Genomic DNA, 27,188 nt, shown 5'->3' with positions numbered 1-27,188 from the left:
TTTTTTTTTTTTTTTTGAGATTTTATTTATTTTGAAAGAGAGGGGAAGGGAAGGAAAAAAGAGGGAGAGAAACATCAGCGTGTGGTTGCCTCTCTCGCACCACCCACTGGGGACCTGGCCTGCAACCCTGGCATGTGCCTTGACTGGAAATTAAACCAGTAACCCTTAGGTTTGTAGGCCGGCACTCAACCACTGAGCCACACTGGCTGGGGCAAGGGGATTACTTTTTGTAAAACTACTCTTGGAGGAAAAGAATCCTGTTGCCCAGCAGTATCGGGTATCAACTTAATACTTTGCTTCAAGTTTTTATTACAGGATGAAATCATAGAAACAAGTGTAATAATGATTAATTTTTTTGGACAACCTGCAAAAGCCAAAAGATACTTTTTATAGCCTCAAGTCAAGTCCTTGCTTATTTTAAGAGTAGGAATGACCTGTATGAAGTTCCTATGGCTGATTTTCTTCTAAAATCATAGTAAGGTGGTAAAGGGCTTAAAATCTGTGCATTGATATGAAGTAGACTAAGGTGACAGGAGATGGCAGAGTAAGTATATATAAAAAACTTGAAGTTAACGAATACCACTCCCCACGTGCCCTTAACCCCTTGCATATTTGACATGCAATCATGTGAAAACTCTTCAATAAATCTTTATTTAGGCAAAAAATTGTGAATATGCCTTTTATATCCTTTTGGTGTTTCAAAAAAATTAAGCATAAGCATTTTCTTGGAAAGGGTGATATATTAATATCAGTCATCTCTGTAGTGTAAGTTGATGGAGGGTTAGAGGAGACATCTCATTTTATACGCTTATGGAATAAAGTTCTATTTTTACCATAAGCATGTATTTACTTTTAAAAGAAGTTACAATGAAATATGTACTATATTTTCTTGTTATAAAGGTCTTATGTATGCATCTTCTTATTTTTGAAGTATGCTCTTTCAGCATAATTCTAGTTATGTAATTACAGAATATTACTCATAAGATAGTTAATATCACCTCTGTTAAATAACATATTTAAATATATGAATTTACAATGTGGGAGTTATGCTCTTCATTTCTAATGGTGTTATCAATTATTTTGTTAAAATAGAAAAGTTAAGGGAAAAGATTAATTTATATGATTGAAAGATTCATTTATAGTAATGTTTTAAACATGATTTTAATTCCATATTTCTAATTTAAAACTTTTAGATGATCATCAGCTAAATATCGATATATTGTATCATTTTCAATATATTAGAGAAATCCTCATTTACAATCATTTATAATCCTCATCATAAACTGTACTTATGATGTAATTTTTTCAAATTTTCTTTTTGTTTCATCACAATTTTCATAACTATGGTTAGAATTTTAGCAAATCCTTTGGTAATCTTGGCCTATACCATGTTTTCTATAACTGTGGTTACAAGTTTTATTGTAATTCTTATACATATGTATGTATATGTGTAAATATAATTTAATAATCTTTACTTTTGCAGGATGTAAGTTGTCCAATAAGGCAAGTTCCTACAGGTAAAAAGCAGGTGCCTTTGAATCCTGACCTCAATCAAACAAAACCTGGAAATTTCCCATCCCTTGCAGTTTCCAGTAATGAATTTGAACCTAGTAACAGCCATATGGTGAAGTCTTACTCATTGCTATTTAGAGTGACTCGTCCGGGAAGAAGAGAGTTTAATGGAATGATTAATGGAGAAACCAATGAAAATATTGGTAATTTTTTTATTTTAATAATTTTACTAGATTTTGTCATTGGAGTTTAAGGTGGTTCATGAAAATTATTGACCCAGTATATCTTTATAGTATTCATAATTTTGTACTATTTCTTTTTTGAGTTTACTTAATAATTTATTTAAGATTACTATTCCAAGGAAAAAATAAAATGCATGTATTCTAATAGCATGACTTTTATTTGCAAATCTCTGATAGTATAATGAGATAATTTTATGATAGATTGCCTGACTATTAGACTTTTGGCTGTCACGCTGTACTAGATATTTAATTTATAAAGCTCTCATTATTACGTGATGGAGCCTATCTCACTAGTAGATGATGAAACATATTTCATAGAGTAAAAAAATTGATGGAAAAGACTAGTATTTCAAATCAGTCTCTCAGCAAATAATAAATTTACCCTCCCCCTCCAACATTTTATTGTGGAAAATTACATACAGAACAGTCAAAGGAATTTTTGAAGACCAGTATAGTCTCACATTCTACACATAGATTGTACAACTGATGTTTTCTTATATTTGATTGTCATGTGTACCCCAGTATTTCTGAATCCACCTTTGAGGTAATCATTCAACCAACATATAGGTGCTGGGGATACAGAAATGATTAAAACATTCAGTTTTATCCAGCAGTGGCTCACAACCTAGATTATGGAAATAGACAAATACAAAAAGTACAGTTTGCCCTTGAACCAATCCACCCTCACTTCACCCACCCCTGCAGTTGAAAATCCATGCGTAACTTAAGTTGGCTTTCCGCATCTACAGATTCCCAAGTGCAGATTGAAAATACACTTGATGGGTTTGAATTACACAGGGTATATAAGTGGACCTGTGCAGTTCAAACCAGTATTGTTCAAGGGTCAGCCATATTTGCAGCAAAATGATGAGTGGTCTAATAGAGGTGTAGGTGAAGTTCAGTGGAGAAGCACCTTGGAAGAAGTAATCTTTGAATTTTGAAGTATCCTTTGAAGTTCTTGAAAAGTAACCATGAATAAGGAGGATTGTTTTTCTCCTTGCCTAGCAAGATTATGTGGAACAGAAAGTAACATTTGCACAAATGTGGAGTACCAATGTGTAAACACTCATTTAATACTCAATGAATGTTAAAAAGGAAGGACAGAAGTATCACAAACAATATGGAAGAGTGCAAGTTCGGATAGTAAATTGCAACTTAAGTGTAATTTGGACATCATTTGGAATAAATGTAGTATGTTAAGGGATCACATATCATAAATAGGACATTTTGCTTGAATATTTGATTCATGAGAAATGTTTGTCAAATTCAGATGTCAATGAAGAACTTCCAGCTAGAAGAAAACGAAATCGTGAAGATGGGGAAAAGACATTTGTTGCACAAATGACAGTGTTTGATAAAAACAGGTAATGCTGATAGACAAGTGAAGCTCCCATAAGGTTCTAGGTATCTTTTTATTATGAAGCAGAATGTAGTGGTGATATTATTTCTCTGCCTTTTGTTTCTCTTTATTCTTATGACTGAAAAAAACAAATACTAATAGTTTTTTCTTTGTTACATAGAAAGCAATAAACACAGATGAGGAACTATTTGAATGGCTCAGTTAAGATTATTTATTTGGCAAGTGTTTTTTGAGTGTCTGCTACTTAGCAGACACTGTTCTAGTGAAAAGACAATAAAATCTTTGCATCATGGAGCTTAACTTTAGTGGAAGAAACATACACCAGTCCTCAAAAAAAATTAGATTAACTGATGTCACTTAGTGATGAGTGCTTTGAAGAAAAATAAAAAGAAGAGATGGTTATTTTATAGAGAAAAATCTCTGAGAGAAGGTAATATTTGAACAGAGACGTGAATGAAGTGAGCCCTGATTTGAGATTATATATTTGCTAAAATTAGAAAGAAAATTGTGTGTAATTATTGTATGGTTCTCCATGTGCATTTGACACAGAGGAGCAAAGAGCACTTGGTTTTATAATCATCTGGGCAGTTTTCATTTGGAAATGAAGCATCGTAGTGCCCATAGAAGAAGATAATAGGCAAATGAAGCATTCTTTGACAGGTGAAACCTTTACATGACTTTTTTCTTGTCCCTGGCTGCTCACTGGTACTTCATGCAGTTCAGTCATGTAGAGGAGAAAGAGCCAAGTGTAGCACTAGTACATTCCTTGCACTCTTTAAAAAGTATGAGATTGTTTTTTGATATCATTTACCAGCCACCATGTAAAAAAAGGTATTGGCTTTTAATGGGAAGGCAAAGATGATCGGTAATAAACCCATTGATTTTTTCTACCAGGTTGTCTTAGAATATGCTTTTTAATACTACTACTGGCAGAACAAATATAGTGTCTTTTTAAAATCAGAAATTTGAATGTGTATCAAAGATTTATGGAAAACAAATGTAGCAGGAGATAGCAATTTTGTCTGACAAAAGCAGTGAGGATGTGGCACACTGGGCTTCATTGATGTTGGTAAAGGGTATTTCTTAGGCAGCATGGGGAACTATGTTGTGTTCTTTTTAAAATTCTTTACATATAATTACCTTACACATGATATTAACATACTCTTAACATATACTTTACATATATGTGAACATATTTCTTATATATGGGAAATACTTTTTTATTTAATGATAAAACGTACCAAGAAAATCCATGGGAGAATTTTCCCCCAACTTCTTTTGAAAACTCCCAAACCTGCAAAAAAGTTGAACAATGTAGGTAACTAATGCCTATATACCCTTCATCTAGTTTCATCCATTAACATTTTACCACATTTGACTTTATTTTTGAGTGTATATTTTGTTGTTTTTTTGTGTGTGTGTGTGTGTGTGGTGAACCACTTGAAAGTTTGATTATAACACTCTCACTTCATTCCCCCTAAATACTTGAGGATGTGTCTCCTAAGAAAAAGAATATTGCCCTCCGTAAGACTACAATACACCTATAATGTTAAGGGAATTTAACATAATACAAAACTGTCTTCCCAACTGACTCCAGCAGTGTCCTTTATAGCTCATTCTCCCTTTCCCCTGCATTGAAGACTATGATCTGTAGCCACTTGTCAGATGGTATATCTGTTCATTCTCATGGAAATTGGAATGGTTGTCCAGTTTTTGTTATTGTTGTTTTAAAGGATAGGGCCGTACTTTTGCAGAATGTCTCAATTTAGGCACTTGTGGTTGGTTCCTTAATAAATAGATCCAAATTAGGTAAACATTTTGGGAAGGAACTAAATAGTTATGTGTCCTTTGCACATCACAAACACAATATTTGATCGCTTGGTTAAGATGGTATCACCATATTTGTCCATTGTAACAGTACACCTTTTCCCTTTAGTTAATTAATGTGTAATCTCTTTGGTAAGATATGAAACTGGGTAAATGTCCTTTTCACTCCAGCTGCCCTTTACCCAGCAGTTTGGCATCCATTGAGGATTCTTGATTGAATAAATTATTCCATGACAGTTACCAGTTGGCAACTTCTATCATTTCTTTCATGTTTATTGGTAGTTTCCTGTAAAGAAGAGCATTCCTTCCCTTAACTTTAAAAACCATTTCAGTATGGATTAACAAATTCCATTTTTAGTCAATCTGTTTTAATGTATTCATGTAGTCTCTCATTTTAGTGCTAAAATTGTGTTAAATTTGATCAGGAGAAGCCCCTCTAAGCAGGTTCCTTGTGTTCTTTTGATTTATGTATGTATGTACTTATTTTTGTTTTCCCCTTTTTTCTGGAATAGTAAAATATCTCAGGTACATTCCCCTTTTTCTACCTCTGTTCTGAAATTGGTCATTTCTTCAAGGAGTCTTGGATCTTTTTAGTAGAGGAAAGTACTGTATTTTACCATGTATAATGCACTCCAGGGTATAATGTGCACCCATGTTTTTGGCCCACACTTTCTGGGGGGAAGATCTTCAAATTTTTTAATTCAGTTTTTTGTTTATATTTAGAAACAATTGATTATATTTCAGGATATTATTTTGCATACAGATATCGTTACTGCTTTCCAGAGTTACACTTTTAATATATAAGCATAAATAAAAGGCTTTAAAACATTTATGTAGATACAGAATTAGTGCTGCTCATGTATAATGTGCATCCTTATTTTTCCCTCAAAAATTTGGGCAGAATATGCATTATACATGGCAAAATGTGGTATTTGCAAGCCAAGATCTGAGGAGTTAGGTGTGTAAAAATTCTTAATCTCGGATAAATTAAAGGCTCTTTAAAGAATAACCAAAACTCAAAAGCTGTGTAGAAAAAGTATGAAATATTGAACAAAATAAAAAAATTTTGAAAACAAACCAAGTCAAAAATGACAGGTTTGGAAAATTAATTTTAACTAGTACTGTAGTTGGATGTCTTGTTCCTCTAATATAAAGAGATCATACTAAGTGAAAAGAAAAATACTATAGCCCCTTAGAAAAATAAGCAAGAGATATGATAAAAATGTTTACAAAAAAAGAAACTATTACGGTTCTTAAACAATGAAAAGATAAGACATCTGTATATAAAAGTACACTGAGATGTCATTTTTTTTCACTTACCAGTTTGGCAGAGATCAAAAAAACTTGATAAAGCACTATTGATCAGGCTTTGGGGAAAAAGGGCCTCCTCATACATTACAGGTAGGAGGGTAAATTCGATTGAACCTATCAAATGTACAACCATAAAATAGAATATTATATAGATGCATGAAGGAAGCTCCTTTACAATTCAGAATTATATGACTGTTACCTATGTAATAAAATCAACTTTTTAAAATATTAAGTTAAAGTAGCTTTTCTGACAGACTATTGAAGTAGCATAAATTCAAGTAGTACAGCATGAAGACATAAATTGTTAAGTCTCAAAATCATTGTGTTAAGAGTTAGTCCTTGGAGATGGACTACCTGGATTTAATTGCTAGCTCTGGCTACTTTGTCATCTTAAGGCAAGTTACTTAATCTCTCTATTCTTCATTTTTCTATTCTGAAAAATTGGAGTAATAGCATCTTCATAGAGCTGTTAGGAAGATAAAATGAACTGTGTAGAATCTTTAAAACAGTGCCTGGCACATCGTAAGCACTCAATAAATGTTAGCTATTAGTGCCTAACAAAGATTTCTCTAAGACTGATGAAGAGATGCCAGATTCTTCTTGCTGTGTATGATAAATTATTGAGCATGACTGAAGAATGATATTTAGGTAGTAGTGTTATAAGTGTTTAAAAGTATGGAAAAATAATATAAACTATATATACACGCACACATATATGTACATACACATTAAAATAATACTGTAGGTATGAGTATAATTTAGTAATTCTTTGCTTCAGCTGATATTTTATTTATTCATGAAATGTTTATTGAGCACCTATATGTGCCAGGTGCCCCTAGGATCTTACAGTTATTAGAATTGTCACTATAATCATAAATTGGATTACTGGTCAAGTATGAAAGTCAAGAACTCTAGTTCAAATATTACAATAGTTAAAAATAACTGAGGCATAATTCTTAGTGGTCCCCCAAGGCAAGTATTGTAACACTCCCATTTTTGCAAGTATAAAGCCTGCACATATACTTTATACTTAATGTTTAAAGCTTACTAAGTTTTGAGACCTTAAGTATATTATACTTTAAATGTTTAAAGTTACATCTGAGTAGCTACCTTAATAAAATAATTATCTAGTAATAGTTAATAGTGGAAATCATTAAAATTGCTTTTGTCAAGAATGGAGTATAGGTATATTTTAAAATCTTGTTGGGTATGTAAGCTAGTTCATAAATTTAATAAATGCTTTTTAGTGTAAATCTAAAGATGTAGAATTTGTGTACTTACAATAATAACACAGGTTACTTTAAAGTGTATGTGTTTGTCTAACAGGCGCTTACAGCTTTTAGATGGGGAGTATGAAGTAGCCATGCAGGAAATGGAAGAATGTCCAATAAGCAAGAAAAGAGCAACATGGGAGACTATTCTTGATGGGAAGGTATGGACTGCTTAGAAGGTTGAGCACATTATAGATATGAACTCCCATTTTTTATTGATGGTTTCTTCCCCAAATGCAAATTCATGTTGGAAGTAGAGTCCTTTGTTTTTGTACTTGGAAAAAAAAATTATCTAGTTAGCATATTTAATGGAAGGCATCCTCCTTGGAGCCAGACCAAGTTTAGGTTTTCACTCCTAGGTATGTGGCATCTGGCAAGTTACTTTAACTTTGTGTCTCAGTTTTCTCATCTATAAAACGAGGCATAGAATTGATGGATTAAATGAAATAATGAAGTATGTTTAATAGCACCGTGCCTGGCATAAAATAAGTGCTCAATAAATGTTAACTGCTATTTTAAATTCCATTCATAGCATCAGTAGGTAACATGACTAGAAATAAATTTATCAAGAAATCTGCAGAACTTAAATGAAGCACACTTAAATTCTTCTAAGATTTAAATAAGCATACATACATTTCTTGAATAGGCAGGCTCAATGGAATGTCATATTTCTAAATATATTAGGTCAGTGTACTATCATAAGTAAACTCCTAAAAGGATTTTTTAAGCATTAAAATTAATCTCAAGTAAACCTAGAACTATATGTAATAGTATTAAGGAAAATTATGGAAAGGTTTTCTGAGACCCTTTACTCACCAGAGGGTAGAACATACTAAAAGTTAAAAGTATTTAACTAGTATGGTGTAAGCATAGGAGTAGACAAGCACACCACTGAAGCATAGTTCTGAAATCATTTCATATACATTTGGGATTTAGTCATGATAAAATACGTGTTAGACCTGTGCGGGAAAGAAAGACTATTCATTAATTGTGACGGCTGGTCTGTAGCCAACTGGAAATAAACTTAGACCTGATAAATTCCAGAAGGCATGTAAATGTAAAATTTAACAATACAGAACCAAAAATGTAGGTAAATATTCATATAATCTTTCTATGAGGAAAGCTCTTCAAAGTGTGATGCAGCAGCTAAGAAATCATATAATAAAAACGACTAGTGAATTATTTCTAAATATAAAAACCTGAAATTAAAAAACAAATGGACTGCAGAAAGTATTTGTAACATACCAAAAGCTAATATTATGAATACATAGTCTTGTAAATCAATAACAAAAAGGGAAGCAATCTAATTAGAAAAATGGCTAAAGGACAGTCAAGCAGTTCTTAACAAATACAAAATGGCCAGCAAATTCAAAAGTATTCTAAGACATGCAAACAAAATCAGAGATACATCTTTTGACAAAATATAAAAGATTGACAGTTTATAGTTGAGTATGTGAGGACACATACTCTCAAATAATGCTTTAATGTATAAGTTGGCACATCCCTACTGTAGGGCAGATGGACAATATGAGTAAAGTTTTAAATTGTATAATTATACATATAGTCATTAACATTTTACTTCCACCATTTTGTAACAAGATTGTAACTGGTAACTGAAAAGGTAGAAGTAACAAGTCTTGTTAAAATTGTTCAATACCGAGTAATTAGAAACACCTTAGCTCTGGCTGCAGTGGCCTGGTGGATTGAGCTCCAGCCTGTAAACCAAAGGGTTGCTGGTTCGATTTTTAGTCAGGGCACGTGCCTGGGTTGTGGGCCAGGTTCCCAGTGGGGGGTGATTGAGAGGCAGTCACACACTGATGTTTCTCTCCCTCTCTTTCTCCCTCCTTTTCTCTCTCTGAGAATAAATAGATAAGATCTTTTTTAAAAGAAGAAAGTCATTATTGTAAAAAGCCGTTAAAAAGAATACTTTCACAAAATTTCCATGATACTCAAATTTTAGGTAATTGTTTATGTACTTCCACTATTACTAAAAGATGATAATAGTGACTAAGTTGTATGTGATAGGATTTCAAGTAATTCTTATTTCATTATACTTATTTATGGTGTTTGAATTTTCTACAGTTATTTATTATTTTTATGTTTTAAATTTCTTATTTAAAGTTTGTGTGGTTTATCCATGAGAAAATAAAGATGGTATCTATGTGGGTTGTTGGTTTTTCCCAAGAAATTGAGGCAATATGAAATGGTATCCTTTTCAATCAAATCATAAGGATTTGCTTCTTTTTAAAAAGTCTGTGATGTTGTTTTAAATAAAAGTGTCCCATAAATCAGACCTATTTTAATGGATAATTAAAAAATTTTTTTTACATTTCCAGAAATGTTGTAATGAATATATTTATACATGTATCTGTTTGCATTGCAAGTATGTTTATAAGATAAATTCCTAGATATGGCCCTGGTTGTTGTGGCTCAATGGATTGAGGGCTAGCCTAAGAGTCAAATAGTCACGGGTTTGATTCCCAGTCACGGCACATGCCTGGGTTGCAGGCCAGGCCCCCGGTAGGGGGTGTGCAAGAGGCAACCACACATTGATGTTTCTCTCCCTCTCTCCCTTCCCCTTTTCCTAAAAATAAATGAATAAAAACTTTTTTTAAGAAAAGATTATCTTTAAAAAAAAGGAATAAGTTTTTTATCTAAGAAAAAGAAATAGATTCCTATATACGGGCTATGTCAAAACTAGTTCATGTAATCGATCATATTTTTATCTCATTCCAGTCTAAAATTTAGTTTGAAGAGGATTATTTGTAATGAAGATGTAGAAGGAGTTTAGGCTTGTATGGCAGTAAAATAAATAGGAGCTCATATGTCCCAAGAGACAGTTGGAGATACATGGGTTCAGAACTCAAGTATAAAGAATGGAGAACCAATCTGGGATTGGCAAATAATAGGTAAATCCTGGAGGATGGATGAGAGATGGGGGGACACATGGCTAAATGTTAGCTGGGAACTAAGAAGACCAAGAAAAGAGTAAGTAGTCTTATAAGTGGTTAGAGGTGAAGGAGGAAAGCCAAGATAAAGTTCATTGTGCCAAAACCTAAAGAAGAGAAGCAAGGGCAGCCACCAGTGAAGCTAAGAGAAGTCTAGGGAAATTACTGTTATAACTGTTCTTTATAAAGAAAGTAATGAATTAATTAGTCATCTAACAGTGTCTGCAAACTGACAGGTTTGGATACTACAGTTGTATTGTTGTTGTTTTAAAAGACATTTTTTAAAAATTTATTTTTAGAGGGAGGGAAAGGGAGAGAAACATCAATATGTGGTTGCCTGTTGTGCACCCCTTACTGGGGGACCTGGCCTGCAACCCAGGCATGTTCCCTGACTTGGGAATCCAACCTTCCATTGACCTTTTGGTTCAGAGGCTGGTGCTCAATCCACTGAGCCACACCAGTCGGGGCAAGACATTTTTAATTGGTTACCAACATGAAAATGGTAATATTTCTCTGGATTGAGTGGTATGACTCTGGACTGAATATGGCTCCGGATTAAGGGCTAGCCTCTGAACAGAAGTTTGCTGGTTCGATTCCTGGTCGGGGCACATGCCTGGATTGCAGGGCAGGTCCCCAGTTGAGGGCATGTGAGGGGCAGCTGATCAATGTATCTCTCACATATTGATGTTTCTCACCTTCTTTTTCTTCCTCCCTTCTCCTCTCTCTAAAAGTAAATAAACAGTTTTTTAATGGTAATATTTTCCATTAGAACTTGGATTTCTGACTTCTTTTGAAAAAATATTAAAATCTGGCTATGCAGGGCCAGTGTTTGCACATGGCAACATCTCCGCTACTGCTGTTAACTGGCTGCCTTTTTAAAACAATCTGAACTCTCTAGTACTTTGGATTTTCAAGGAAAAACTGTTGATTTCAATCAAGTCCACATTAATTTATAAGTTTTTTATGTTTTTGCGGTGTCTTTCAATTCACTGTACGGAATCTTCCTTCACTCTTTACATGTTTTTTTTATTTTTTAGAGGCTGCCTCCATTTGAAACATTTTCTCAGGGACCCACGTTACAGTTCACTCTTCGTTGGACAGGAGAGACCAATGATAAATCTACAGCTCCTATTGCCAAGCCTCTTGCCACTAGAAATTCAGAGAGTCTCCATCAAGAAAACAAGCCTGGTTCAGTTAAACCTACTCAAACAATTGGTAAGAAAACATTGCTGTCAAAAAAATGCTTTTCAGAGACAGGGCTTTAGACTTTAGATTAATTTGTTTGTTGCTCCAAAAATTATTCTTTGGGAAATACTTGACTTATTTAGAGAGACAAATTATGAACCCATGGTAAATTAGGGTTCTTTTACATCAAATTAAGTTTTATGTTAAAGTACAGATCAACAATCTTGTATCCAAAACCTTTGTGTCAGAGGTATCTGGGAATTTTTAAAAAATTTTAGAAGCATGATACAGAATACAGTATATATGTCATATATGATATAGCACCAACATACGAGGTCTGTAGATAGTGTGTATCAACTTAGGACAGATTTTACCACTTAACAAATTTGCCTCAGATTCATGAATTAACTATTGGTTTTCAGAACTTTTTAGATTTTGAAATTGGTACCTTGGTAGAGCTTTGGGATCGTAAGCTTTTTATAATTCATGTAAAACTTTGTATGTGTTGTAGAACTGAATTCAGTATTGCAAAGTGTTTTTATAATGTTAGAGCTGGAAGAGAGGATCATTATAACCTGAATTTTGCCAGATTAAATTTTGAGTAATTTTTTTAAAAAGGGAATACATTTACAAATGGAGTTAGCTTTGCTGAGTTAAGGCCACTGATCTGTCACATTGTATCTGCCTGATAGAAACACTGTCCTTGACCTGAGAGCATCCAGGTCTCAGTCCGTTTAAAGAAGGCAGAAAGACCTCTCGTGTACATTTATTTATTTATTTATTTATTTATTTATTTATTTATTTATTTTCAAAGATTGTTAATCTTTTTTTTTTTTTTTTTGAGAGAGAGAGAGAGGGGAAGGGAAGGAGAAAGAGTGAGAGAGAAATATCAATCTATGGTTGCCTCTCATTCATCCCCTGCTGGGAACTGGCCTGCAACCCAGCCATGTGCCCTGGCTGGGAATCGAACCACGATACTCTTGCTCGCAGGCCCGCGTTCAATCCACTGAGCTACGCCAGCCAGGGCTCTAGTACATTTATTGTATGCAAGTCATTATAAGAGTCAGGTTAAAAAGATACTAAGAATGGCCTGTGTCAGAGAAAAGGTTTCTCGAGTAAATTGTGGTCTGGGCACCTCTCAAAATGCCCTGCGGCTAGCCAGTTAAATAGGTGAAAAGAATTTCAAAGAAACAAAGAAAAAACGTTTTATACAAGATCGTACATGTAAAATAGTTATATCAGGGAAAATAAAAACATTTTAAATCCGTAAATAAATATACCACTTATTGATTATCTTTTGCATTTGGAATTATTCTGATAATCATTTTTTACGTAGTTTCTCTTGAACCAACACTTGGTGGATGTCCACTCAGTGCTTTGCATTGGGAATATAAAGACCAATCAAAACCACACTCTGACCTCAAAGTGCTTATTAAAACATTACAGTGACTACATATAATTATTTGGGGTTCCTGTAATAATGATTCAGGATATAAGAGGTGGCTTTTAAAGGGAAAGTATGGCTCCTGCCAATAAAGACCTAAATATATGATTAGGAATATTGATGAAGGGGGATTGTTCCCTTGAGGGTGAGAACGAAAATTGTATTAAATACCACAAGTAGGATTCTGTGGAAACCTTTAATGTCTAATTATTTTCACAAGATATGTTACCTCGCTTAGAAGCAATTTTTTGAATTAAAAAGTATGTATTTTCAGCTGTTAAAGAATCATTGACTACAGATCTACAAACGAGAAAAGAAAAAGATACTTCAAGTGAAAACCGACAAAAATTAAGAATATTTTATCAGGTAAACATAGCTGACCTTTTTATAAGTAATCATGAAATGCTTTTGTTTTGCATGTTACATCTAAAATATTTTGGATAGTTAAATAAAAAGAATGTTTCTGTTTTTCCTTTTAACTAATTTTAAAGGTGATATTGAAAAAATATTTTGAGATGTATAAGCTAGAGTTTTGCTTTTTTTGTTTTAAAGTTCCTTTATAACAACAATACAAGACAACAAACTGAAGCAAGAGATGACCTACATTGCCCTTGGTGCACTCTGAACTGCCGTAAACTTTATAGTTTACTCAAGCATCTTAAACTCTGTCATAGCAGATTTATCTTCAATTATGTTGTAAGTGAATTTTTATTTTCTCTTAATGACATACATTATGACAATTTTTCAAAAATTGTATTTTGTACAGAATACCTAAATTTCTGCATTTGATGGGTTGCTATATTGTGTGAATTACAGTGAATGATTCAGAGTTTACATATAGCACACCTATATTGACTCACATAGTCCTCAGACCAACCTTTTGAATTAAGTGGTAATTTTCATATTGTTCACACAAGAAGTAATTTTTAAAAAGTTATCAAGCCAAAAAATGGCATAGCCAGGATTTTAACGTAGATCTTTTTGACTCAAAGTTCTCTGACGTCCTGTTCACCATGCTGGTATGTCTGGCTAATTATAATTTACAAAACATTAAAAATTAAAAGTACTCATCTTGCACATGTACTTCATGCCTTTGTTCAAATGGTAGTAATGAGATTTCAAATGAGAAAGGATGAAAAAAAAGAACCACACCCACTTTTAAAATTAAATAAATTTGGAGTGATGGGTATTTAGGATAGGATAATTGATCTTTTTTTTTCCTAAACTCCTTGCCATTTTTGTTACAGTATCATCCAAAAGGTGCTAGGATAGATGTTTCTATCAATGAGTGTTATGATGGCTCCTATGCAGGAAATCCTCAGGATATTCATCGCCAACCTGGATTTGCTTTTAGTCGCAATGGACCAGTAAAAAGAACACCTATCACACACATTCTTGTGTGCAGGTAGGTGAAAAGGTCATACAACAAAAGTTCTATTCTCTGGCTTTATTGAGGATAGTGGAGGAACAAAGGGGAGCATCAGCTAGGTCTCTGAGTGCTACACTGCTTTTATAGCCCTAGCTCCCTTCTGTGAAGTTTTCTTACTTCCTGCTTACAACCTTTTTCCTGTTTTAAATGTTAATGTCACTACTGCTGCAGTGGTTGGGGTATTAAAGAATTCTCCAGGTAGATCTAGGTACAAACCTGTAAGAAAGGAATGTAATCTATTTGGAGTGAAATATAATGAGTCCTATCCCTGTCACTTAATATTACATCAACATTTCATTAGGCCAAAACGAACAAAAGCAAGCATGTCTGAATTTCTTGAATCTGAAGATGGAGAAGTAGAACAGCAACGAACATACAGTAGCGGACACAATCGTCTGTATTTTCATAGTGATACTTGTTTACCTCTTCGTCCACAAGAAATGGAAGTAGATAGTGAAGATGAAAAGGATCCCGAATGGCTAAGAGAAAAAACCATTACAGTAAGTATTATTTTTTTTATTATTTCGACAATGATTTTAGAATTTTATGATTAAATTGCTTTGTTTGAAAACTGTTGTTTAATAATGAATTAAACTTTTTGACTTAGTGTAAAGGAACTTTTTCTAAATTAAGGAATTTAGGAATCCACAATTTATAATTGTGTCATTTAAATAGTTACCAAATAACGGAAATACATATTTTCTTTTTGTCATTTAATAGTGTGTTCATATTATTTATAGGTAACTAGTTTTTATTAAATGTTGCCACTTTGCTGTATAAAGAAGTTATGGTATTTTTAGTTACAAAAAACTGCTTTTTACATTCTCACAATTTTTTCTTAGAAATACCAATTATATTTATTCTGCATTTAATAGGTGTTTTTCTTTTTCTTCCTTTTTAAACATTTTTTTATTTTTAGCAAATTGAGGAATTTTCTGATGTTAATGAAGGAGAGAAAGAAGTGATGAAACTATGGAATCTCCATGTCATGAAGCATGGGTAGGGTATTTCTAAATTTAAATATTCCATTTCCTTTATATCCTATTTGCTGCCTCACATTCTATAAATCTACGTCTGTTAGAATCTTATATAAAATTGTTTATTTAGATATAATGGGTCCTAAATCTTATCCTAATCCAAAGTATTATAATTGCATTGAGAAAAATGGTGATGCTCAGAGAATGTATAAAGAAGGTGCAAGCTCTAACAGCAGATTTTTATTTTTAATATGTCCCAGTTTTTAATTTTCATTCATTTTATTGCCAGGGAATACAAAAATAAAATGCCAAGTGCTATATTCCTGGAAATCCTGCAAATTACTTATCACAGTTATTACCATAATTTTTAAAAATTGCTTAATTACTCAGAATAAAATGTAACTAGCTTTTCTGATTTATTACCATTTCACAGGAGGCAAGGTAAAACAATCCTTATTTCTCATGCCATTGTGGCCACAGTATATTCCAAAGCATTGTTTTTCCTGCAGATCTGCCTCCTTCCTTATGTGAACTATTTACTGTCAATACACATTTTCTTCTCTACCTTCATTATTATTAGATCCTCATTTAAAGCGCTCTTCTATAGCACCAGAGCCAGAGTTTTTTCATTTATAGATAAGAGAAATAAATGGGAGGGAACACTTTTGTTTCTTTACTCTTGGGGAGTGAAGAGTTATTGGTATGTAAGATGTCTGGGTGCATGGCCCATAACCTTTTTTTGTGTACATGTACTGCCTTTATCTAAGAATAATTTTCACACGTTTAGTGGGTCCTCAAAAAGATAAATGAAATATGGCAGATCACACATATGCCTTGCATACCATTAAATATTTACTATGTAGCTTTTTATAGAAAATATTTGCCTGTTCCCCAGTTAGGGGAACTAAGTTAGGAGTCAAGTATGTATGCAGAGTCTTGGGTTAAATCTCTCTTTCCTTCGTCCTGATATGTCAGTTTCAAGATAAAATTTTAGTCATATTTTATTGAGTTCTGTTTTAATTCTTTGATCTAAACATTTTAGCACAACTCTTGGGGTTTATTATATACCGGCATGATAAAGTGGGGGGTAGTTGTGTAAACTTCAGGTATTTAAATTTTTTGTAGGCAGGCCTTATGGAGTCTGTTGTACTCTCAGTTCCAGTGGATAACTGAGCAGCCTTTCTCCTATTTGGTTCTCTCAAATTTTATTCATTGTACATGCCCCCAACTCACTTTCCACCAACACAACCTCACTGTTGTCTTTTTTATGTTATTTGTTGAAACATCTTCATTTTTTCAGAGATTTACCATGAACTGAAAATGTAGAAAGACTGCTTCTGAAATAGGAAAGTTTGTCAAAATCAAGGGACAGAATGAAGAGGATAGTATAAATGTGTAGAATTAATGAAAGTTGTGCTGGCAAGAGAAAATATTTTATACTTCTAATACTGCCATATGTGATTAGGAAAAACAAATGACATCTACTTAATAAGCTCTGGTTATATTACATCTCTTTCAATTTTTTAAAGTGGTAAGATTATTGAATCTCACTTTCACTATAGTTTTACTTCTTGCTAAATCATCACTAGATTCGGATAGTCTTACTGTTCTATAATGGTTATCACTGTTCCATTTGATAGAAATGCTTTGTATTACCATTGATATTTTGTGTTGTTTTTATCAAATAGGTTTATTGCTGACAATCAAATGAATCATGCCTGTATGCTGTTTGTAGAAAACTATGGACAGAAAATAATTAAGAAGAATTTATGTAGAAACTTCATGCTTCATCTAGTCAGCATGCATGACTTTAATCTTATTAGCATAATGTCAATAGATAAAGCTGTTACCAAGCTCCGTGAAATGCAGCAAAAATTAGAAAAAGGAGAATCTGCCTCCCCTGCAAATGAAGAAATCACCGAAGAACAAAATGGGACAGCAAATGGATTTAGTGAAATTAACTCAAAAGAGAAAGCTTTGGAAACAGATGGTGTCTCAGGGGTTTCAAAACAGAGCAAAAAACAAAAACTCTGAAAAGACCTAACCCTGTGTTATGGACAAACACTGAAATTGCATTCTAGAAAGTTCAGCTTCTAGGAAGAGTTTGGGTTTTGTTTTTTAATCATAGGTTCCAAACAGGCATTGTTAGATGAAGTAAATGATTTCAACAAGGATATTTGTATCAGGGTTCTACTTCACTTCATTGTACATCATTACATGTGTATCAGTTTTATTGATGTCATTAAAACATTCTCTTGTTTGAGCATGAAAAGCAATACTTCAAAGAAAGTATTTTTAACTTGAGCAATTGTCTTATGAAATAAATTGATAATGTAGAAATTTCATATATTTAAATTTTAATGTTTTTTGCAATTGTGATCGGCTGTTCTCCTATTTTGTAATTGTGAAACATTTTCGTGGGGAGGGAAAATTGAAATGTGATAGATACCCTTTTTTAAAAATTGGAGATTTTTGTGACATGTTGCATTACCACTTGCAATCAAAACTTGATCCTTGATTTTGAAATCATTAATCAATTTAAAATGAAAATTACAACACACAAGGTATTTTGCATTGCATACGTTTATTTCACAATTTTAAAATAGCACTTCTTCATCTTATGCCTGTTTGAGATGTTAATCTTTCACGTTCTACAGTAAAATGTCATGTTGGTTTATAAGGTTACTTACCATTTGTTTTTATGTGGATAATTTTAGTGCATTGCTCACCCAGTATGTTTTTTAAACTTGAATGTTTTGCTGTTTATCCCCCCCACTTAGGTAATCATATGGAAAATTAAACTGTCCACATTAGGATTGTAAATCAGTGAAGAACAAATTTGAGATTTTAAGATGCCACATTCAAGGGAAGAAACGTTCTATGAAAACCAGAAAATGTTGTAACATTTTTTCTTTGCAAGGATGTCTTTGTAATGTGTTTCACAATTAGAATATTCAATACAGATGAGCTGACTTGAATTGTTTTGAATAATTTGCCCTGTGTTATATGTGTTTTATGCACATATTTGCAGTTGGATTTTGTCCAACAAAAAGTGGTTTCACTACTGGCACATTAACAAACACCAATAGATTTTTATTCCAACAAGCACTGTGGTTGAGTAACATCACCTCAATATTTTATTATCCTTAAAGATAATTGCATTTTCATATTCTTTATTTATAAAGGAACAATGCTGCTGTAAATACAGGTATTTTTAATTTTTTTATTTCATTCCATCACCATCAGATGCAGTTCCCTATTTTGTTTAATGAAGGGATATATAAGCTTTCTAATGGTGTCTTCAGAAATTTATAAAATGTAAATACTGATTTGATTGGTCTTTAAGATGTGTTTAACTGTGAGGCTATTTAATAGTGTGGATGTGATTTGTCATCCAGTATTAAATTCTTAGTTATTGATTTTTGTGTTAAAAATATAGGAAAGAGGGAAACTGCAGCTTTCATTACAGACTCCTTGATTGGTGAGCTCTCCCAATGATGTTACAGTAAACTCTGACCATGCCTCTGGATAGTGGATGTTGAGCATTTCTCTCGGGCTTTAATTTGCTAAAGCTGTGCACATATGTAAAAAAAATAGATTATTTTAGGGGAGATGTAGGTGTAGAATTATTGCTTATGTCATTTCTTAAGCAGTTATGCTCTTAATGCTTAAAAGAAGGCTAGCATTGTTTGCACAAAAAGTTGGTGATTCCCTCCCCCAAATAGTAATGAAATTACTTCTGTTGAGTAAACTTTTTATGCCATCTTATAATAAAAGCTGAAAAATCCCTTTGTTTCTATTTATAAAAAAATGCTTTTCTATATGTACCCTTGATAAGAGATTTTGAAGAAATCATGTAAGATGATAAAGCATTTGAATGGTACAGTAGATGTAAAAAAAATCAGTTTAAAAGAACGTTTGTTTTTACATTAAATGTTTATTTGCAATCAAATGATTTTGTACATAAAGTTCAATAATATAAAAGTTGTATTCAGTTTTGTGTTTATTTTATGGATCGTTAATGTGTGCACTAAAACTTTGGCTTGTTAGCATAGTAAGGATCCAGAAGTACATATATCAGTCAGAGGTAATAAATTTAGAAGGGACTTCCCAGCCTCCAAAACTGAGAAATAAATGTCTTTTGTTTCAGCCAAAAGGAAAAAATTAAGAAAAAAGCTTAATGTGAAACCTGCTTTCAGTTTTAGTAACATCAATTTCAAATTGTTATGTTACGTTCTTTATAGTAGTACCTATGTCAGTATTGAAAGTTACCCATCTTTGATTGTGGATTGATTTTTTTCATTTCCTTTTTAGTGAAGAAATATCTTGACTTTCAAAAAGCCCAGACTACAGAGGAATACAAATGATAGTTATAAAGTGATACTGTGTGATAAAATTATATACTACATGCTATGAGGTCAGTAGTTGTAAAAGTTGAGTTCGGGAAAACTTGACAGAAGAGTTCATAGTTCAGCAGGTCTTTATTTACTAGTAACAGCATTTTGTCTGTACAGGTTTTTGTTTTTGAGATGAATGTACCTCTTTTCCCAGAGCTCACCACCATGTGCATTCCTTTTAAGCACTTGATTCCTTTCCATTAGACTGCTAAGTCTATCTCACTGACCTTAGTACTAATGATCTTAGCTGGTACTGGTAGTTGCTAACATGAGGGCTTTATATGCCATAGTAAAGATCTGGAAGTAGTTAGAGATTTACTGCATAGATATGAAAACCAGAATTTTTTTTTAAGATTTATTTATTTTTAGGGGGAAGGGAGGGAGAAAGGGACAAACATCTGTGTAGTTGCCTCTTGCATACCTCCTACTGAGGACCTGGCCCGCAGCCCAGGCATGTGCCCTGACTGGGAATCAAACCAGCAACCCTTTGGTTTGTAGGCCAGTGCTCAATTCGCTGAGCCCACCAGCCAGGACCCAGTATGTATTTTAGGTGAGCCACAGTTAAGAATTCGGGAGGGGAGAATTTCTACACAGATAGGATCACTAGAATGTTGTATAACACTGCCTGTCATGAAGTGATTAAGAAGGTAAAACTGTTCAATGGTATTGCAATACAGAGGAATGAAAATGCACTAAGAGTGATGAAGCCAAGAAAGAGAAGTTCCAAAAAGGAAGCAGTCCCATAACAAAATGAGTAAAATGACAATTTCAAGCAGATTAAGCAATAGGAAACAGTATTAATGAGTTTATTAAATAGAAAATGAACTGAAGAAATTTATCACAGAATATGTGAACAGTGGGGTTACAGCAAGAGGGAAACAGGCAATGAAAGATTTGGGGGAGAGTGAGTGTGAAGGTTGAGTATAGTCACAGACTGACAGGAAGAAGAAGAAAGGGAGAAACAAAAGACCAAAGATAAAAAGTTTCCAGAAAAAGGAGTAAGATCAAGAAACAGATTCAGCTCGCTAAAGAAAGTTTGTTAGTAACACTTGGCAAGGAATGGGGAAATAGGCACTCGACAGTTCTGGTGGTAACTGAAAAATTTAAATTTAAAATACAGTACTAAAGAGATGGGACAAAAGTAAAAATGTTTTTAAGCACATTTTTGGGTGGGAAAATAATTGGTACAATCTCCAGTACATGTCTATTAAAATGCACTTAACCTTTGCCCAAACTCGCCATCTTTAGAAATTTGTCTTAGAGGCCAAATAGACAGAATTTTTACCTCCACCAGGCAGTGATGAGGAGCCCTACCCACTGTGGTGACAGAGGATCCTGGACTTCCATCCTCACGAGCAGTAATGACCTTTCTCTCCTCTCCTTGTTTCAGATGGGGTGGTTCAGAAAAAGCCTGGTGGAATCAACTTTCCTGCCTAAAGTGCTGGGACAACCCCAAAATGCAGTGTCAGTGGAGATCATGTAGGGAAGCAGAACTCCCACAGCAATGCAGCAGCAGTAACTTAAGTGTCTCCTATTGCTTGTTGATGGAGGCTGAGTAGAAGTGACACTTCTATTACCTCCATTTGGAAGTAATGAGGCAGCGCCCCTCCCCTCAATCTTCTGCTAGAGTGGTGTCAAAAAGCCAGCTGTCAGAGGTGTAAATAAGATCCAGAGTCTCAAAACACAAAAATGTCCACATTTCAACAGAAAAACACTTGTCACAGCAAGAACCAGAAAGATCTCCAACTGAATGAAGACAATGGATAACAACACTTGGATGACAAAGGTATTAGAATTAACTGCAAAGATTTTAAAGCAGCTGCATTAGTTTTCTCCATAGAAACAGAACCAGTACAAAATTATGGAAGCCAAGAAATCTCATGATCTGACTTCAAGGTGGGAACTCAGGAAAGCCAATGGCAGATTCCAGTCCAGATCCAAAGGCCCTAAAACCAGGAGTGCAGAAGATGCATGGCCCAGCTCATCAGGGAGGCAGAGACTGAATTCAACCTTCCTCTGCCATTTTGTCCTATTCAGGCCCTCAGCAGATTGGATGATGCTCACCCATGTTGGGGAGGGCGATCTGCTTTACTCAGTCTATCAGTTCAAGTGCTAATCTCTCCCAGAAACATACAGACATGCCCATTAAAATGTTTAACTACCTGAACATCCCTTAGGCCAGTCAAGTAGACATAACACCATGGTAAAAATGTTTCAATTAGGGAATTATGGGCACACTTGAAACATGGGAAAATGAAAAGCTGCATGGACATTTTAGAATTTAAAATTACAAAAAAAAAATTTTTTTTTTTAAATAAAAAGCTCATAGGCCCAAAAGTACAATGGAGGTGACAAAGGTATGAATCAGGGAACTGCAAGAACTGAACAGAAATAACCTAATCTGAACAACACAGAGAAAATAGACAAAAAGAGAGAACCTAAGGAATCAGTGGGTCTAAATAAAAGATGTAAATTTTATGTTACCGGAGTCCCAGATGGAGCAGGAAAAAAAATAGGGTTTAAAATAATGGCTGTAATCTCCCCAAATTTGGCCACAGACATAAAGATTCAAGAAACTGACAACAAGGTAACCCCAAAGAAATCCATGTAAAAATACAACAATATTAAATGTCTAAAAACTGAAGACAGAGAAAGCAGAGAAAAACGACACGTATCTATAAGGAAAATCAGAATGATAGCAGATTTTTTCTTATCAGAAACCACTCGAAGTAGCCTAATATTAGCTAAATTTTAGTAGCCTAAAATGAAGTACCTGTCATTTTACTGTTCATATTTTTTATCTTATTTTTCTTAGATAAGTCCCTTTAACATTTTATGTAATAAGGGCTTGGTGATGATGAACTCCTTTAACTTGACCTTATTATCTGGGAAGCATTTTATCTGCCCTTTTATTCTAAATGATAGCTTTGCTGGATAGAGTAATCTTGGATGTAGGTCCTTGTCTTTCATGACTTTGAATACTTCTTTCTAGCCCCTTCTTGTCTGCAAAGTTTCTTTTGAGAAATCAGCTGACAGTCATGGGAACTCTGTAGGTAACTCTCTCCTTGCTGTTTTTAAGATTCTTTCCTTTAATCTTGGGTAATGTAATTATGATGTGCCTTGATGTGTTCCTCCTCGGGTTCAACTTCTTTGTGACTATGCTTCTGGACTTCCTGAAAGTCTAAATCCTTTGCCATATTGGGGACGTTCTCCTTAATTATGTTTTCAAATAAGTTTTTCTTGCTCTTCCTCTTCTCCTTCTGGTACCCCTATGATTTGGATGTTGGAATGTTTAAAGATATCCTGAAGGTTCCTAAGCTTGTCTTCATTTTTTTGAATTATTGCTTCTTCAGGATGTGAGGGCGATCTGGCTGCGACATATGTCACCCCATTGATCACCAGGGTTGAATTACTGCTTCTTCATTCTGTTTTGGTTGAATGTTTATTTTTCTTATGCTCCAAATTGGTGATCTGAATCCTGGTTTCCTTCCTGTCACTGTTGATTTCGTGTATATTTTCCTTTATTTCACTTTTCATAGCCTTCATTTTGTCCTCTAATTTGCAGCTATATTCAACCATTTTTGTGAGCATCCTGATTACCAGTGTTTTGAACTGTGCATCTGATCTGATAGGCTGGCTCTCTGTCGCTTGGTTGTATTTTTTTCTGGAGCTTTGATCTGTTTTTTCATTTGGGCCACTTTTTTTTTGTCACAGCACACTTGTTATATAGTAAGGGACGGAGCCTTAAGTGTTCACTAGGGTGGGGCAACTGGCATCCCACATTGTGATACTATATGTGGGGGAGGGGTCCAAGAGGAAACTGCTGCTTGCTCCGCTCTCTGCCAGATTTTAGTCACTTCCACCACTACCCATAAGCAAATTGGGGCCTTCTGGTGCAATTCCCCGGTGGGTAGGTTTGTGCATGTTCTAGGATCCTCTGGGTCTAAGGAACTCTCCTGTGAGGCTGGGAGTTTCTCCTGCCAGCACAACCCCCACAGATGTTTTCAGTCAGAGGTCTGAAGCTTTATTTCCCAGCGCTGGAAATAAAGGGTTGCACTGTCTGTCTCACCCTCCAGTTGTTCCTCCTGGTTTATCTGCACGTGAATGTGAGTCCGCCTGGTCCTCCAGCCACTGCTTTGCCACAACTCTCTGCCTGGCTGCCTGCTCCGCCCCTCCTACTGGTCTGGATGAATGTCTCTTCAACTCCTTGGTTGTTGGACTTCCATACAATTCGATTTTGTTAGTTCTGGTTGTTTTTTGTTTTTATATTTGTTGTGGTCCTTCTTTTGGTTGTGCGAGGAGGCACAATGTGTCTACCTACACCTCCATCTTGGCCGGAAGTCACTTCTACACAATAAATATCAATTCTTATCATTGTTTTCATCACCCAAACTCTCTTGTCCCCCAAGTGCACAGACTTGGAATACCAAGTCTATTATCTGTTTCAACAGAATGGCTTTTAAGAAAATCTTCTGTTCACAGTTCAAGAAAAACTATCAATATTTAAATTAATTTCAGAGTTCAAAATTAAAATCCATACCTGCCTAAAAATAATTAGGTTTAAGTCACTTCTGTGAATAGGCAGATTCTATAGGTATAAATTTAAGATGTCATTTTCTAATGGAGGAGAAGAAATTAAGATGTTTAATAAATATTTGCTGAATGAAGGCCATGAGATGACATTCTGGAAGTAACTCATCTACATTCATTCAGTCAGACATTTACTGCGCCCATGTTATGTGCCAGGCACTGTGCTAAGTACCAGAGAATATCAGTGTGAGTAAGGTTATACACAGAATATTAGTACCTTTCCACAAGTTACAATATCTGAATTAAAATGACTGGAGCCACAGGAAACTCTTTTTTCCCTCTACTTAAAAGTAAAGATTAAAATGGGATTCATCAAGTATCATAGAAGAAAAAAATACACACATTTACCTTACAGTTTTTAATTTTGTTTCAGACAGTTTTCCCAGGCAGCTACATTCTAGCACGTCGTCAATGAAAGATGACTCACTTATACATAAAAAGGCAAGTGAAAAAGGTCGATTGTCTCACAGGGAATTTGAGTCCCCAAATAAATTATTTTACAAAAATATCAAACTTGCTTTTCTACTGCTAAAAATTAAAAAAAATTCACATTAAAAAAATCTATAGATTGGTATATAGCAAGATAAGATAGTCATTTTTACATATTAAGTAAGTTCTTCAAATAAATATTTTACACAAATTTAAGTTGCCAAAAATAGGTCAAGTATTCACCCTATACGTTTGCTTGGCTCGCTAAGACCATGTTTGAAACTGACGACAAACTGACCGCAGCTCATCCCCTAAAAACAGTCGTTTGGACAGCACTGCAGCTGGGTCTGAGGATGTACATGGTACACACACGTGACATGGTGCCACTCCCACCAGTAGTTTTACCCTGTAAAATCCTTTAGCCTATCATGAATCGAATTGTAAGAAAAGAACAAAGGAAAACATTTTGCCTATTGTAGGTAGACATCTCCTCAGTAATTACAAAAAAAGATGCAGAAATTATTACGCTTTCAGGACTTTAAGAATATTGAACACAAGATAAAATTCAATACCGCTTACACACACCTGAAGACAGAGAACATACGCAACACTCATGTGGAGAGCACATGAGCAAGTGTCCGTTTCAGAGCCCAGGCCTCCACCCGGCCCGTTCCTGTTGTTCTACACTGAACTCTTACACGGCCTTGGGTCCTTAAAAGACAGAGACTTAATAAAATAATGTTACATTCATTTTTCTGTTCTAAAACCAACTTGACAAAGTAAACTGGAGGGTGGGGGGCTTTATCTCCTATTTTAAAAGCCAATTTGATTTTTATTGTGATATTTTAATTAACACTATGCTATGAATAAAAATGACTGCATTATGGTTTTGTCCATAATATGCAAGTCCCTTATCGCTAAAATATTCCAAAATAAATCCAATAAACAATTTCCACTTCCAGTGGCTTAACTGAGATGTTGTTTTTGTTTTTTTCAGTTACACATTAGGATGAGAGCAGCTACATTAAAATCTTGTAAACCAAAGCCAATCACCCAAAAATCTAGAACACCAATACTTTCCATCCAGGATAGAAAAATGAACATCCGAAGTAGAGAGAGACACAAGATTGATCGAGTAACCAATCAAAAACCACTTCTCTGTTATTTGAGCTAATAGTCACTCGAAGCTTGAAGTTTCCGCCTTCATTATTATTGGTGGTTCCCAGAGTCACAGCTTCAATGTCAAATGTGACAGTGGACCCAGTGGTAACGGCAGGCAACTGATTAGTCATTTCTTTTCCATTTACAAAAACTGCACCTAGAATGTTAAGATAAAAGTCATTTACATGTAGCAATAACTAAGAACTGAAATAGTCTAGATTATTGATAACACAGCTAATTTCCTAATTCAAATAAAGAAAACGTTTTGGAATGCCAACTGGTCCAAGATAATTCATTTAATTAACCCTCATCCTCATGACAGAAAGAAGAGGTTAAAGCTTTAATAGTACGTTAGAGGTCTGGTCGAGGGTTCTGCTTTCAGCACAGAGACTGCAGGCTGCGCCCAGGGGCACAGCCTGCACTTGCTTTCGCCAGCACTTGAAAATGAGACTTGCCTTTTTAAAAAAATTCTTATTTAGTGATTTGAGAGAGAAGAAGAGGGGGAAGAGACAGAGAAACACTGACTTGTTCCACTTATTATGCATTCATTGGTTGCTTAAAAAAAAAAAAGAACAGAAACTATGAATTTCCTATATGGATGGCACCAAGAGAAACTTGATTCCATTGTAAAATTACATTCTGCGGAATAATAGCAAGACTGTTTCACATGGAATAAAGAAGAATCTTGTTCTACCTATACTGCCCCACCCACACAAAAATGTTAACATGTCTTAACATGACTTTCAAAGTATAATCATCGTGATTACACGATATCGTGATTGGTAAGGAACCAAACAATCTAGGGAAACATAAGAAATTAAGTGAACTCTCTCCCTGGTGCCCGAATCTACGGTGAATGTAGATGAGCTGTGCACACAGAACGCAGAGGTGACTCCCTGGAGAGCAAATCCCAGCTCACCCACCTCCAGTCATTTAACCTTTCTGGGGCTGTTTTCATCCCCTAAGAAATGGAAATGATACTACTCTCCACTACAAAAATTTGTTAAAGGGGTTAAACAATTTATTATTTATAAAGGGTACAGAGCAGCCATGTAGATATGTCATTAAGACCCGTATTTTCTCATCTCCTGCTATAAACGTGTGC

The 27,188-nt window shown here is 34.5% G+C and overlaps 2 protein-coding genes across 4 annotated transcripts in view; one reads left to right on the top strand and one right to left on the bottom strand.

Moving 5' to 3' along the window:
* SUZ12 (SUZ12 polycomb repressive complex 2 subunit) overlaps positions 1-19,465 on the top strand; it is a 43,385-nt gene extending 23,920 nt beyond the window's left edge. For 2 of the 3 annotated variants that reach the window (XM_037146796.2, XM_037146795.2), the window contains 10 exons: positions 1,484-1,715; positions 3,025-3,118; positions 7,579-7,684; positions 11,509-11,686; positions 13,375-13,466; positions 13,653-13,796; positions 14,348-14,505; positions 14,831-15,029; positions 15,449-15,528; positions 17,195-19,465. In XM_037146796.2, the coding sequence (XP_037002691.2) occupies positions 1,484-1,715; positions 3,025-3,118; positions 7,579-7,684; positions 11,509-11,686; positions 13,375-13,466; positions 13,653-13,796; positions 14,348-14,505; positions 14,831-15,029; positions 15,449-15,528; positions 17,195-17,540 (1,629 nt within the window). In that variant the 3' untranslated portion in view covers positions 17,541-19,465. The remainder of the gene's footprint in view (positions 1-1,483; positions 1,716-3,024; positions 3,119-7,578; positions 7,685-11,508; positions 11,687-13,374; positions 13,467-13,652; positions 13,797-14,347; positions 14,506-14,830; positions 15,030-15,448; positions 15,529-17,194) is intronic. The other variant, XM_037146797.2, reaches the window with a different exon arrangement.
* Positions 19,424-27,188, bottom strand: part of CRLF3 (cytokine receptor like factor 3) — a 42,387-nt gene continuing 34,622 nt past the window's right edge. Inside the window, exon 8 of the mRNA XM_037146816.2 lies at positions 19,424-26,240. Within this exon, the coding sequence (XP_037002711.2) occupies positions 25,984-26,240 (257 nt within the window). The 3' untranslated portion in view covers positions 19,424-25,983. The remainder of the gene's footprint in view (positions 26,241-27,188) is intronic.

This window comes from Artibeus jamaicensis, unplaced genomic scaffold, assembly GCF_021234435.1.
Source record: "Artibeus jamaicensis isolate MK-2021 breed Jamaican fruit bat unplaced genomic scaffold, CSHL_Jam_final contig_1998, whole genome shotgun sequence".
Taxonomy (NCBI): Eukaryota; Metazoa; Chordata; class Mammalia; order Chiroptera; family Phyllostomidae; genus Artibeus; species Artibeus jamaicensis.
The sequence above is the reverse complement of the archived record's forward strand: the minus strand, read 5'-3'. Positions and strand labels throughout refer to the sequence as shown.